We start from the raw sequence: 14,737 nt of genomic DNA, 5'->3' as shown, positions 1-14,737 counted from the left end.
AGGGCTCGCCGGGCGAAACAATTGCAACTTTCAAGAATGACCGTTGGCGAGTCGTCCCCGGTAGGTACCGGTAGTTAGGGAGCACATGGACAACCGACCTTGGCTCGGACCACGGCTGCTACTATTTCAATATGGCTGGGCGGGCGGGCGGCGTTACCATAGTACGTAGTAGACGACTGCCGAGCCGCAGGGCGGCGGCGGCGGCGGCGTCAGTTCGTTACCGCCATGATCCAACCTTCGTCCTGCCTGCAATGCGCACGCCCCCGCCCCACCGACCCAGCAAGCCAACTCACGGAGCGGGGTGATCGCCCGCCGAGCGGAGAAGATGAGATAAGATAAGATCTCCCCCCTCCTCCCTCCCTCCTCCTGCCCCGCCCCCCCACTCCTCTATCACGAAGGGAGGCCTGAACCTACCACCCCGTGCCCTCCTCCGTGCCGCACCTCGAAGCGAATCTTACAGCTTACATACATAGCCTGTCACTGACAGCTCTGCGGAATGACGCCTGCCTGCCTGCCTGCCTGCCCGCTCCGTCCCCTAGTTACCCTCGCTCGCTAGGCAGTTCCGCAACGCACGCACACTTTTCTCGTTCGCTCGCTCGCTTCGATCCGCGGTTCTGCATTCATTTTTTGGGGGCGTCGCCGCGTCGATGACGCGGAGCTCTCTCCACCGCTCTCCACCGCTCTCCACCGCGCCGGCAAATTTCGTTGCTCCCCGTAGGTCGGTATGTAGGTGTGTAGTTTGTTGGGCGGGGTGGGGCGGGGTGGAGTGAAGTGGGGGGAGTGAAGTGGGTGAAGTGGGGGGAGGGGACAGCTCAGTGCTGTACAATACTGTACATTGGTACGTAGCGTGGCTTGGTGCTGGCAGATAGATGAAATGGCGTCGACCGACCGATTGTGGGAGGGAATGCTCGATCGCGATGGACATCTCACCTGTAGAGTATGTATATCATATGAGTAGAGTACTCTATCGGTACGGGATGTAGCGAGATAGATAGAGAGAGAGAGAGGGTGAAGTGGCAGTGACGATGAGGGGTGAGGAGGGGAAAGCAGAAAAGAGGGGAGGAGGCCTTGGAGGTGACATCGCCGCCGCCGCCGTGGCCCGTTGCGTTGCGAATGCTTGTGTAGCTAGCATGGTGGGGGAGCTCCGCGGAAGGTCACTACGTGTCACTCGCTTCCAGTCTTCCCACAGGAAGGTGCGTTTGCACGGAAAGATCGATCTGCCCGCCTGCCAGTCCGAATGCAAAGGTCTAGAGTGGACGTACGTGCTGGGCTCAATCCCGGGCTCGACTCCGCACCGCGTTGTATGTACAATACGTATTATTGATTACCCGCGGACGATGGCCGCCCGCCCACCGACCGACCGTTTCGACTCTCCCTCCCTCCTCTCCCTCTCGTCTCCAGACAACCTACATGTTCCAGGCTTGTAAGACGCAGTTAATCGAGCCAACAATCGTGCTCCCCTCGTCGTCCTCGTCCTCGCCTGGACGAAGCGAATGCAGGGTGTGGCGAATCTCGAGGCACTCGACGACACTGGCTGCTTGGGCCGGTCCGGAGCTAGAACCGGGGATATACCGTAGTCAAAGATGAAAGATGAGGCCCGATCAATGCGGGAAATCGGACGAAACGAAGGTGTCGAACACGAGCACACGACACATACCGCGCGCTCTCTTGATGCGTGATGCGCGATGCAGTGCAAAAAGGTGGGTTCTTCCCCAACGTGGAGTCGGCTTGGTACATAACCCTCAGAAACATCATCTCGCGGCGTCGGATGCCACTGGCTGGTCGCCGGCTGCGCATTGATGTGACGGACCCTCCCCCCGCCCGCCTAAACTGGTCACTGCACCGGGTGACAGCTGTGAGCCAGCAGTGTCCGGACCTGGGGACCCCGCCCATCCCACGCCTGCCACGTATATATGACCCACGGAAAACGGTTCGTCCAATGTTTCCGCGTCGTCAACTGGCAGCGCTGCGGTCGTGTATGAATGTGAACGTTGAGGTGTATTGCACCTACCCCGCAGTGATTGGGCAGGAGTGATGGGCGGCCATAGATATCGCTCTACCTATTCGGTCGTGATTCGTGAATGGTGCACATATGTATGTGGGTATGTACGAGTACGTGAGGGGATGGTAATATACGATACATACGATACCTGCACTCTGCGTACAGTACGTTAATCTCACTCACTCAATCACTCACTCACAAACGGGGAATATGTACAATACATACCCCCCCCCCGACCCCGACCCGACCCCGACCAGCAGCAATTGCAGCAAAAAGTCTACCAGTAGTACTCGTGCCAAGGTGGTTAACACCACCCCGGATCGCTCGTAAGCTCGCAACCCAGGGCACTGCTACGGAGTGCCTGACATGTCAAGCAGGTATGACACGTGTACCATTTCTTCCCTCGTCCGCCGCAATCAACCCCCCCCCCCTTTCACCACCACAACCACAACTAAATAATGCCACCAAAGCGGGAGCTGGAAGTTGAGATCTATAAGTCCATTGAGACTCAGATTCAAAAGGCTATCAACGTTGTGGGGGCAAAAACAATCAATTATTTACACGAGCCCTCTCGCGAGCAGCGCGCACACCAGCACCAGCGGGCTTCTTCGCTTGCGCTTAGTCATTTGCACGCGCGAGGATCAAATTCGCACAGCTCGTAACCATCTTCTTGCGAGCGCACTTCCTAATCGTACTAAGAGATCTAGATAGAGGCAAACTGTAAGTTCTTGATCTCCTGAAAGCTTTTTATTACTTCCTGTCCGGTCACTCTTCGATTGTTGACCGTTCCATCTCGCTCGTAGTCTTTGTGGTGGAAGTTCGAACTCCCGAGCAGCAGCAGCAGGAGGTTTTGTTTTTCCTCTCCTCTCTCCTCCACAATGTCGATAGCCTCTTGAATCTGAGTCCTAATAGACTCACAGAGCTCTAATTCAAGTTCCTGCTTTGATAGAATTAAATAATTGTGGTTGTGGTGGTGAAAAGGGGGAGCGGGGTGCTCTTGAGCGGGGTGCTCGCGAGTGGGCTCGTGTAAATAATTGATTGTTTTTGCCCCCACAACGTTGATAGCCTTTTGAATCTGAGTCTCAATGGACTTATAGATCTCCACTTCCAGCTCCCGCTTTGGTGGCATTATTTAGTTGTGGTTGTGGTGGTGAAAGGGGGGGGGGGGTTGATTGCGGCGGACGAGGGAAGAAATGATACACGTATCATACCTGCTTGACATGTCAGGCACTCCGTAGCAGTGCCCTGGGTTGCGAGCTTACGAGCGACCCGGGGTGGTGTTAACCACCTTGGCACGAGTAGTAGCCCGTGAAGATAAATCACCGCTGCCGATGCAAATCAATATACCGTACGTCTGTTCCCTTCCCTTCGGTCCAACGACGACCGGCGCACGGAAAAGCACCAATACCAATGAAGCAAACCGCCGAAGAGGAGAAAAAAAGTTTTTTTCTGACTGCAGTCCATTTCATCCATCGCATGGAGCGGTACCAACCAGATTATTCCTGCCGTGATGTGATGGCGTTGGCTGTTGACTGTTGGCTGTTGTTCGCTGTGTCGTTGTCGTTGTCGTCGTTGCCGTTGTCGCTGCCGGTGTCGTTGTCGTCGCCGTTGTCATCGCCAGACTGAACCGGCGTATTTATTGTACATACATCCCATATTTACCTACATACATGAGAAATATAGTGACTGTGCGCATCGCGAGTGACGTGGTGTTTCTCTCCTTCCTCCTCTCTCCCCCCACACACGACACACACGACACACGACATACATACATAGACAACCGCACGCGCGCAGACACAGGAAGATCTTCGATTTCGATTTCTGGGGAGCGGAGATACACACTCTACCTACTCTACCTACATACCTACATCAGCGCGCAGATGTTTATGTGCGGAATCGAGATTGAGGACGGAATCGACTGCGTTGGTGTTGGTGTTGGCGAGGGCCCCCCGCTGGACGCTGGATGGATGGATGGTTGGAGGAGTCATGGGGGAGTCATGGGGAATCACTCTGCGCTGATGGGCAAGTGAGCGGGGGAGACGGTGGGAAAGAGGGCGGATGCGGAGGTTGATAGCAGTTGGGAGGGAGGGAGAGGCTCGGGTTGGATGATGGGAGGGAGAGAGGCTTGGGACCTTAGATTGGGTCCGAGGAATGATGGCGGACTATTCGGTGTCCAAGGTCGATCGCGAACGGGCCTGGCCCGGGAAGCGGCCCGTCTGGGGCGGGATAGCGATACCTCGCCCTATGCTACGACACGGTGCCTTTGTTAGAGGAACAGCGACCAACGGCTCCTGGAATTTGCGCACGGCATTCTCAATATTCTCGACGTGCAACACGAGCCAGTCCTTCCGTATTTCGATTGTATAGGATATGTATCGGCACCCCGTCGGGCCCAGTCCACAATTCCCCTCCAAACGACGACTATATGAAGAGTCATCTCCTGTCCGCTCCTCCTCCTTCCTCGTTCGCCCATCTCGGAACCGCAAACGGCATCCTCGCACAGAGACCTTGACGCCTCCTCGCTACATCTCTACACAGGCAGCAGAGAGGCCAAGATCCGGGCCAGAAAGAGGGAATTGCGGGTGAAACAGGCATGCCCTGCCTGGTTGTTGGACTTGGGTTCTTGCCGGGATAAACTGGGACTAACGCTCCAAGCGGAAGCTGTTGCTATTTTGTTTATCATGAATTGATGCTCTACCCTACATCAACTCTAGGAACGAGCGGTTCTCCTGATAGCCCTCGTGCTCCGCTTCCATCGTGAAGATAACTACCGTTAGAGTAGTACTCCGGAAGCTCACCGGTGACTCTACGGTCCTACGGCGAGTAAGCACGGGTATCCGCAACCGAAGCATAATACACTTCAGCAGTCCGGTCGGCCTTTGCTCCTTCTAGTGCTGCATCGCTAGAGGGGGGTGTTTATTAGTAAACACACCCACACGCACGGCGCCGGGCGGATATCGATCCTAGCAAGCCTTTTTCGCCCCCCAGAAGATCGCCACATATTCAGGGGAAACCAACTAAAGCACATTAGCCCGTCAAACTTGAGGCATCCTCCCATGTTACGGATCCCATTCGGGCCTAATCACCGAAAATCTCTGCCAATCGTGTTGTCGAAATGTCAGTCTAATAAAGTGCTGCAATTGCTTGTACCAACCACCGTACTCGGTGCCCACCCCCCGGCATCCTACCGTGTGTGGCGGTTGCAGATATCACGAGGGGAGGGATGAAGGAGATCAGAATAACCGATGACTGATGCATTTCCCCTTTCCTATGCGGGTGGGGGACGAGGGGGGGAACTGGATATAAAATCCAGGCACTTCCGCCGGAAAAGTTTTGTTGGTTCTTCAAGCTCGTCGTCACTCGTTCACACAAGCCACTCATTCTTTCCAACCTTCAACTTCAGACTTCACCGTCGTCCACTCGCTCAACGCAAATACCAAACACAAAACAAAAACAAAACCTCCCCCCAAAACAACAACAATCAAAATGCAGTTCTCCCACGTCATCCTTGCGGTCATCGCGGCCACGCCTGCCCTCGCCTACCTCGACTGCGGCGGTGGACGCGCTCCCATCAAGACCACCGTGATCGGCTGCCCCGGCTACGTCGAGCCGACCACCGCGGTCGCCTACCCCGTCGTCGAGGAGACCCCCGTCGCCACCTACGCCCCCGAGGTGACCACCAGCAGCGTCGTCTACCCCGTCGAGACCCCCGTCGTGTCGTCCTACACCGTCGAGACCACTCCCGTCACCTACGCTCCCGAGGAGACCCCCGTGGCCAGCACCTACGCCCCCGAGGAGACCCCCGTCGACACCTCCGCGCTCGTCGCCACCCCCGTCCCCACCACTTTCCACCCCTCCTACATCACCCCTTCATACGTCGCCTCAGTCTCCGCCGCGCCTTCCGCCTCCGGCAACTCCACTGGCAACCCCAAGCCTTCCGGCTCGGCCGTCCCCTCGGCTGTTCCTGAGGGCAGCGCTGGCCATGTCCTCCCCGGCATGCTCACCGTGCTCGGTGTTGTCGCTGCTGGTATGATGCTCGCTTAGATATCTACTGGTGCTCCAGCGTATTTTTGTGTTATGAGGAATGTAGATAGATGGCTCTCTGATCTGGCGGTGGAAATAGTAATTGTTAATGTTGTCTAAAAACGGTGCCCATGATTTGTGAAGTGACTCTTGATATCACCGTAAACAAATAACCAAACCATCCATTCCCGAAACCCCCGTATCCAGATACTATCATAGATCTAAGTACCGACAAGACGGAGCTCAAGCTTCGGGCAAACATGTCACTGGCTCGCTCGGTCCCCTGCACCAACCAACCGTCGCCTTGTCGCCTTACGCTTTGTCCCACCCACTAATCTGCCCTACGAGGATCCACAAACTTGCGCGCGCACTCATTCCGAACCCAACCTCGTGCAAATGCATACCGTCGGTACATACTCTACATATTCTACAGATTCCACGAACAACCCAAATGCAGCGAAAATACCATACCAGACCAGACTGAGTCTTGAAAGAGAAGAGAAGAGAAGAGACCAAAGCGCTGTCAGCGGCACGCGCGAAAACCCTGCCGACTCCCTGCCGAATCCATGCCGCTGACGGTGGCAGTGGCACAGCGCGGGAGTACCTGCCGTAAAATTAACGCTGCCGTGGTTTGTGTTTTTGCTTCTTCTTCTTCTCCTCCAACAACAACCGATCGCCGGGAATGGTGCCGTTTCGGATGGGAGTGGGCACTGGGGGGGGAGGGAGTGGCGGCTGAGTATTGGTGTTTATTGGTAATGTGCGGCTGACTTGGGACAGAAGGTATTGACTGTATTGTATTGTAGAGTACAATACAATATGAGGGAGGTTTGATTGCTTGATTGATTGTGGCATGGGTATCTAGAGAATCTAGGTTAGTGGGGAGTGGGGGCACTTTTGAGGCCCCGAGCAGAGTAACGACTTCAGCGTTCGTTGGTTCGGTAGGCAAAAAAAAACATTAGATACCCATCACAGTTCCACAGTTCCACAGTTCCACCTAACCAGGTACTCTGAGTGGGTAGGCTTGTGGTATTTAGCCGGCTGGGACTCACGTATGGGCCAAGGCAATGGCATTAATTTGAATAGATTGGTCCTTCCGACTCCTCTCTGGTAAGTTGGCAGCTCTCTCAGTAGGCAACGCGGACGAGGGTTCTGGAAGGGATTTGGTTTACGTTGTTTTCACAGTTGGATTTGAGATAGAATGATGGTATGGTATAATAATAGTATCTACATGGTACCTAGGTAAATGGCCGCCGGGTGGGTGCCGTTATGAATAGAGTATCGTAGGATGACATCCATATCACTCGCGGGGTTCGTGCGCAACTTTAAGTTTGGTTTGGTGCGTGGGGCTTCTTACATACATAGGCAGCGGAAGACGAGGAGGAGCGGAAGTAGAAGACTTGTCGGCGCGTCTTTCAATTCATCCTGTGATCCGCGGTTACCCAGGTCAGGCGGAGGGCGCGGGAAGTGGGCGGCCGTCCTCACGCTGGTCGCTCATTCTCACACGTTTCCACTCGTGTCGTGACCCACGTGGTCCGACTTCCGCTTCCGCTGGAGCAAGGCTGAGCAGTAGTATGCATAGTTCAGTACGACCGATAAAGCGACACATGTGTATACATAGAGAAACCACGGTTAATGGATCGATGTGAACTGTCCCATCCTAAAGCTGGAGACAGTCGTCAATGTCGAGAGCAAATTGCAATCGATCTGGGGTAATCCGGGCAATGATCGGACTCGGCCGGCACAAGTGCTGTGAGAGATCTTTGCGCCCCGTCTTCAAGCTCACCTTACAATCCCTAGATATTAAAGTCGACTTTCACCACAACAGCAGTGCTTCGAAACCTCTGAGGAATTACCTAAGCAACTGGAAAGCCTCTGAAAATCAGCTGATATTGAAAGGTCTTTATTGGAGGGTTGTAGCCGCACTGTTGATGTTTTCTAAGAACTTTTAGATCTGTGTGGTGCTTGTGGCACAGAATAGGTTCTAGATACACACTCCGGCGCAACTCGCGATTCGCCATGATACTATACAGACCTTCACTGCCTCTCACTCGTAATTATACTTCATAAACAGTTTTGATCGAAGCCACAATGTGGTGACTATTACTATAGATTATTACGAGCCTGAGGTCACTTTAGAAACTTCGATTTCCATCTCACATACCTCTCTGTCTACATAATAACAATCGTAGCTTCCTTCAATCCTTATCCGCTATTCTCTCATTTGACTGCCCGATACCTATGACTGCTCGATAGTACCTATGTTCTCATCCTTCATCTTATCCTCGTGTCTCTCATCCGTCGCTTCCAGTTGACTGCTATGTTACGGCAAAACCGTTCACCATCTTGGATAACCTTTTCGGCCCAAGTCCTCTGACAATCGATCGTAATACCTATTCAGACATGTATGTCCTTCTCTACCGGTAGTTTTCTAAGTATTTCATGATGATTTACAGGCTCGGAAGTTCGTGGGTATCTCTTCCACGATTGAAAAAGTTCGTACCTTCTTCCGGACGGCTCGAGCAGTGGCCCCACGGAAGCGATACGGGACGCGGAGATACAATAGGCAACAGCGATGATAACTTCTGCCTCGGAGACGGCAAGTTGTACACAAGTACCGAGGGTTTCCTTCCCGCCGGATGGTAATGCGTGAAAGGCATGGTCCGACGCCATTGTTGTCGCTCTGAGCCGCTGGAGCCGGGTGTCCGACTAGAGCTCATCGGCGACCCTCGGGTGCAGCAATATGAAGATGTGCGGATGGATGGATTTCCGAACCCCCTAGACGTCAGACACCCGCCGTCGAGCTCCACATGGCCGGATCTACCGGGTAGATACTTAAGTGTCTAGAGGAAAGTGTTGGAAGTTGATCGTGGCGACTGAGGATTTTTGTTGTGTTGTGTACTATGTTATGGGATGGGAAGAAGAACTACTCCAACTAGACGGTGCGAGGGCACAAGAGTAGAGTAGTGGGCAACAACGAGAGTACCAAGATAGTAGTTGGGCTCTCACAGTTGCTGCTAGTTATCGCCAACAGAAAGCAGATGGGCGCGGGTCAGGAAAAGGTGGAGGGGGGGCGAGACATGGGATATCAATCGGTCCGAACCCACGAGGTTATCGAGATCGGAGGGTGTAAGATATCCGGAAGGACCGCCTGAGGACGAGAAAGTGTGCAAAATGCACGCCGCCATAATGTATATTGGCTAGATGCGAGTATGATTCAAAAACTCCTTCACGATCACATCTTCGTCGACACAGCGCGATGCTATTTGTGTTCCGTCCGACGGGCACGCTTTTGAGCCGTACGTACTCTACGATACTCGATGTATGTATGTACCTGACATAATTTGAAATACTCTGTAGTCGGGATCCTATTTTCGATGCCGGGGGTATCTACATCGGAGAACTGCACAAGCTGCCACATTGCCATGATCTACCTAGGTTGGTAGATAAGTCGCAAGCAAGTACTGACTAAACAGAAAAGCTTTAGAGATATGGGGTTGGTGATCTCGTTGCGTAAAATCGCTACATACCAAATTTCATCGAGGATTATGGAATCTAGATTGCATGGTTCTCACGCAGCGCTTCATATGAAATCACTCTCTACACGAGTGACTTCATACGCCTCGACGGCAGCGACAAGCCTCAATCACGACTCTCAACGGCGATTGAGTTCCAAGCACCTTGTCGGCCCTCTCCTCTCTCTCCTCTATCCTTCTTCCTCCCCCTTCTTCCTCCCACACCACCAACCGCACGACAAACCTCTCCCTGAAAGTCCCAAATAAAACCAATCAAACCCTATCCCACCATTCACCCAATGTCAAACACCATGCACGACATTATCATCATTCGCTACGAGACCCTCCAGACCTCGATTTTATGGGGTAAATTCCTCACCGTCAATTCTACGGTCGAGGAAGAAGCCGTTGCCACCACCACCGCCGAAGCCGACGCCACCACCACCGCCGACACCGCCGAGCAAATGGAGGTTGGTACCGACGAGAAGAGAGGCGCCGAGAAGGTGGTGATTGAGATCGAGGAAGAGGACGAGTGGGAGGACGAGGAGGAGGACTAGGAGGAGGACGGGATGGGGATGGACGAGGAGGGAGGGGGAGAGGACCAGGAGGACTGGGACTGGGAGGATGAGGAGGATACGGACGAGGAGGAGGGGTGAGGTGGAGTGGACCAGGAGGACTGGGAGTGGGATACGGATGGGGAGGACGATGAGGAGGAGGGAGACGATGAGGACTGGGAGGACTGGGGGGAAGGTGCGGATGAGGAGATGTGATGTTGAGGGAGTCCTTTTTTTTTTACTTTCAAATTTCATCGCAAATAACTGCATCCCCAATGACTTTGTACCCCTTCGAGCTCGTCGCGACGCACTCCAGTCATGTACATACCAGATACTATGTAGCTATCGTAGGATCAGCATCTGCCGCCCAACCTACTATCAATGGTTTTCTCAGGAACGGAGAGTCATACTTCCAGAGATAGGTGGCTCCCCCTTCATAGCCTGCTGCGTGCAACAGTGATCAAGCCTCAAGGTGTACTATATACTCTACCTGGTAGTAAAGTAAGATTGACTACCGAAATCCAAGGACCAAGGTGTCTTCTCGCAGTCGATTCAAAGCCGTCGGCAGTCCTTCCCGATCGATCACATCTCCGTCGGCACAGGCCGATTCTTGTGACCGACCGCCCGACGTCACGGGCATGCTTTTGAGTCGTATGTACCTACTCTACGGTACTCGACGTAGGTATGTAGGTGCATGAAACAATCCTCGGGAGTCGGGATCCCACTCTCGATGCAATGCCGGGGGTAGGAGAACAAAACCAAAGTAAGGGCGTTTAGAGCATATAGCCCTGTCAAATTTTGCTAGAAGCTTCTGTCTGGAATTGCTTGCCCCATACATAGGTAGGTAGAGGGTGCTTTCTTCTAGCTCATCTCGAATGCTCAGGATTGCAGGTCAACCGGTTACCGAGCGGCGGCCCGAGTTGACGAACGCAAAGATGCCGATTGGGAGTAGATATCGGAGACGAACTTCAGTGATTCACTCGGCATTCGACGTAGGTAACTAGTTATCTGCGAAGTCACGCATGATTTCGGTATCTATAGCTTGAAACCGGGAGATTCCCATTGCCCAACGTCTTTCATTTCCGGCACTCCTTACCTATGTAGCTGATAGCTACCGAGCGCCAAGATTCACCCTTCGAGGCACGTAGATGTTTGTCTTGGGGACATTACCGATACTACGTTCTGCTGCCATAACGTGTACTTTGAGTCTCTGACCATGACAGCATCGGTTACATCGATGATCTCGACGATTTGGCCTGCCTTGACGGTCAGCTCTCCGTCGGCTCTTGCGGCCCTGTCCGTGACGATTATGCCCACGGTTAGAGTACACCACTCATGCCCGCACGATCTAATGCCCTGCGGATGATCGCGTTGAGGGTGTGGTGTTTCTCTTTACTCACGTTGTGGGGTATGTTAGTACGGATGAAGAGTCACGAAAGCACTTGTTTATGTCCATACCCTGCTCGTTTTTTTTATTTCATCATCGTAGCATTCGACCTGAGGAGATCATTGCTGTATACACGTCCTGTTCCGCCCCACTGTCTCCGACCGCTGGCCGCGAGCTCGATGTGGGTTCCCTATTGTCCCCCGCTCGGCCCATCCGCGCATAACAAAGGGAAAGATAGAAACAAAGAAGAACAAATGAGATGACAAAATGGAACAGAAAGGGAAAGCGTCAGTCTTTCTCAAAATCCGACCTCAAAGCTCTCAAGCCAACTCCTCCAGCCTGTCTAACGCCCCATCACTTCCGGCGTAGGTATGCCGGAATCTCCGGCCGACTAGCCCGTACTCTTTCCTCCGCTCTTGCTCTCACCACGTCCCAGTCTATCACTCTGCCCGGGGCCCGAGTTGGGGTTGGGGTTGGGGTGTCTGGTGCCGGCGGTGCGAGGTTTGGGGGGGTGGGGAGGAAAAGATGTTCCCCAGCCTGTCGCCTCTCTTCCGCTGCCACTACTCTCTCCGCTGCCGTCGCTCTTGCTCCTTCCCTCTCGTCTCCTGCTATGGGGTAGGTGGGATCCGCCGCTGCCGCTGCTAAGTCACAGGTCTGGCTCGGAAATTCTTGTTGCTCTACCCCGAGAGGAGGCACCCGCCGGCCCACATCTGTGGTGGTGAGAAAGTGGAGGACGGCCTTGCTGCAATATTGGCATACCCTGCTCATTAGCTTAACCAAAATCGCGAGAGTGTTGGCCATGTTGCTCAATCGAGTGATATTTGTGATGGTGATGGTTTGGTTTGATGGATAAGATACGGAGGGACGCCATGTTACTCATACAGGGGCTTTTATTAGGGACCGTTGATCACTTGTGTGTGTGCGATGTGATGGTACTCTTAGGAAAGCGCCGGAAAATCTATGCTAGCCGAGTGCTGCCCCGAAATCACGCGAATAGACCACCGAGTGACAGCCGGTTCTTCTGCCCAGTCCAAAAACTTCAAGCCGTTTATTCTCTGCAACGCTCTATCGACCAGATCAATAACCTGAATCTCTCATTCGCTTCTTCGCATATCGACGGTGCTCGATCCTGATCAAACCGACCGCGAGCGAAGAATTTGCTCGGAACGGGACACGACTTGCTTCTGCCCCCCCACTGTCGTCTGGACTGCCCCATGCCTCCACCACACTCCATAGAGAACTCGAATTCATTATCAAAACAACACTCAGCTCAGCCTGCCGGGCCAACTGTGTCTGTCGCTTCCACCCTTTTAAACAACACGCTATTTAAGCGACCGCGGCCATGGCTCCCCTCAGCATCATCATCAAACTGCTGGGTCGATGCAAACCCCTCCGTCGATGGATACCGCTCTATATCGGCGAGCTTGATGGGCGCGGTCTTGATCACCGAGTTGTTATTGCGCGATACATAGGCGGTCGAGATGGGCGTGTGCTGGGGCATGGCGGAGTGGCTACCGGTGTCGTTGGTGCCCAGGATGCCGGGGATGATCTGCTTTATCACCGGCCGGATCGTGGGGAGGGAACTGCAGATCAGGGCGACGTTGACTTCGATTACGGACCAGAGCACGCCGTTGAGGACATCGTCTAGTAGGAGGATCAGTGTCGGCCGGACCGAATTGAGCGCGTACGCGCGAGGGGACTCACACGATACGTCCATGATCCCTCCTTCGCTGACTTTCACTCCGAGCTGGTGGGCGTACACAAGGCGCACAATGGCGGCGATCCATACGCTGTTTCGAGTCTCGTCAGTAATCGGCACCCCATCCATCCATCCATCCATCCATCCATCCATCCATCCATTCACTGCTTGCGGGTTGCTTACGTTGCGCCCAACAAGAAAACCACAGTCAGACTAGCTTTCTGATTCCACGGCAGCTTCACCTGCCAAACAATCCTGAGCGGCGCCAGCCAGACCACGAAGTCGGTAAAGATATTGACTGTTCCCACGGCCGTCTGCAGCTGGAAGTAGTCCATGCACTGATTCTTCGAGAAGTACATCTCGACGTCCCAGAACTGCGAGGGGTCTCTCCCGCAGACGAAGGCGTGCAGGAAGAAAGCCGTGACGGAGAATGTAGCCGTGATGCCGAAGATCGTCCAGAACACCATCCGCCACTGCACCGACGGCGTGAGTCGTAGGAGTTGCAACAAAAGTGACGCGCGTGCAAAGGCGAGTGATGTGAGGTACAGCAGATGACTCAGGTAGACATACTTGGGATTATCTTAGCAAGACGAACCCCACCCCCCATCCAAGGCCGCTCGCGGAGCGGAAAAATACCTTCAGAAATGCCTCTATCCCCTTGTAACCGACCGTCCATATATGTCTCCCCACACCTGCGTCCACGCACAGAGCCATCATGACCGACAGCCCTACGGCAGCTGCCTTGATAGTTCCACCACATCATCAGTATCCGGAGAATTGTCGTTCCCACCCCAGTGGGTATCCAATAGTATGTAGTTCATTGCGTACCATGGCAACAACGATGCAGTAGTCCTCCCGGCCAACCATCCTTAAGATGCACGCCCTACCATATAACCTCGTAGTCACGACGGCCAGGGAGATGACGCACAGAGTGATTGACGTAATGCTCAACCGCGGTCCTATATCGTCGGTGGCCAGCCCCAGTATCTTGATCGTTGCATCGGGTATTATGCCATTGTCGCCCGGCGCGATTTTAAATACTGCATCGGCTCGAGGGTAGAGGTGCATGTCGATTCGCGCAAAACTGGACGTATCAAAAGAAGGAAGAAAAAAAAAATCTCCCCAAGAGGAAGGGGAATCGTGGGTAATACATATACTTCGCCGTGGAGCGGTGAACTCGATAATGTAGCATATAGTAGAATGGACGCTCCACATTACCGGTGTGGTGGGTCCCGAGACATCGCTAGTCCTTTTCTTGCGGGTAAGCACTTGGCTGGTAAAACGCATCTGCTGGAGGGTACCTAAGTAACATGGGTGTTCTCACATCTCTGAAGAGTGCTAAAAAGGTACATATCAGCCTCCCGTACGCGTCCGTGGGGTTGGCGTGTGCTCGCCGGTAAAGAATGAGAAGAGTTGGCGTCTGCTCGCCGGTACAGAGCGAGGAGATCGGGCGTCCAGTGCTCACCGGAAAAGAGCGAGAATCGGAGTTCATTAAATTAGTAGCTTCGCAGGGAAGATTTTCCGATACATGAAGATTGGCGAACAGGAGTTGTAACTGGA

General features: G+C 53.7%; 2 protein-coding genes across 2 annotated transcripts; one reads left to right on the top strand and one right to left on the bottom strand.

Moving 5' to 3' along the window:
- The first annotated feature begins 5,267 nt into the window (after positions 1–5,267).
- On the top strand, positions 5,268–6,148 carry BZA05DRAFT_403810 (uncharacterized protein). The gene has a single exon (XM_051484239.1). It carries the CDS (start codon positions 5,489–5,491, stop codon positions 6,044–6,046), a length of 558 nt encoding a protein of 185 aa, XP_051337798.1. The 5' UTR covers positions 5,268–5,488; the 3' UTR covers positions 6,047–6,148.
- Positions 6,149–12,508: 6,360 nt separating this feature from the next.
- On the bottom strand, positions 12,509–14,593 carry BZA05DRAFT_95452 (uncharacterized protein). The gene is made up of 7 exons (XM_051488832.1): positions 14,502–14,593; positions 14,329–14,426; positions 14,006–14,261; positions 13,814–13,918; positions 13,361–13,746; positions 13,183–13,268; positions 12,509–13,122 (listed from the first exon to the last, which is right to left on the bottom strand). The coding sequence occupies exons 2-7, from the start codon at positions 14,367–14,369 to the stop codon at positions 12,749–12,751; spliced, it is 1,248 nt and encodes a 415-aa protein (XP_051337797.1). The 5' UTR covers positions 14,370–14,426; positions 14,502–14,593; the 3' UTR covers positions 12,509–12,748.
- Between the last annotated feature and the right edge of the window lie 144 nt (positions 14,594–14,737).

Source organism: Tricharina praecox (assembly GCF_024521635.1).
Source record: "Tricharina praecox strain CBS 144465 chromosome Unknown BZA05scaffold_19, whole genome shotgun sequence".
Taxonomy (NCBI): Eukaryota; Fungi; Ascomycota; class Pezizomycetes; order Pezizales; family Pyronemataceae; genus Tricharina; species Tricharina praecox.
This window is presented reverse-complemented; position numbering and strand designations above follow the sequence as displayed.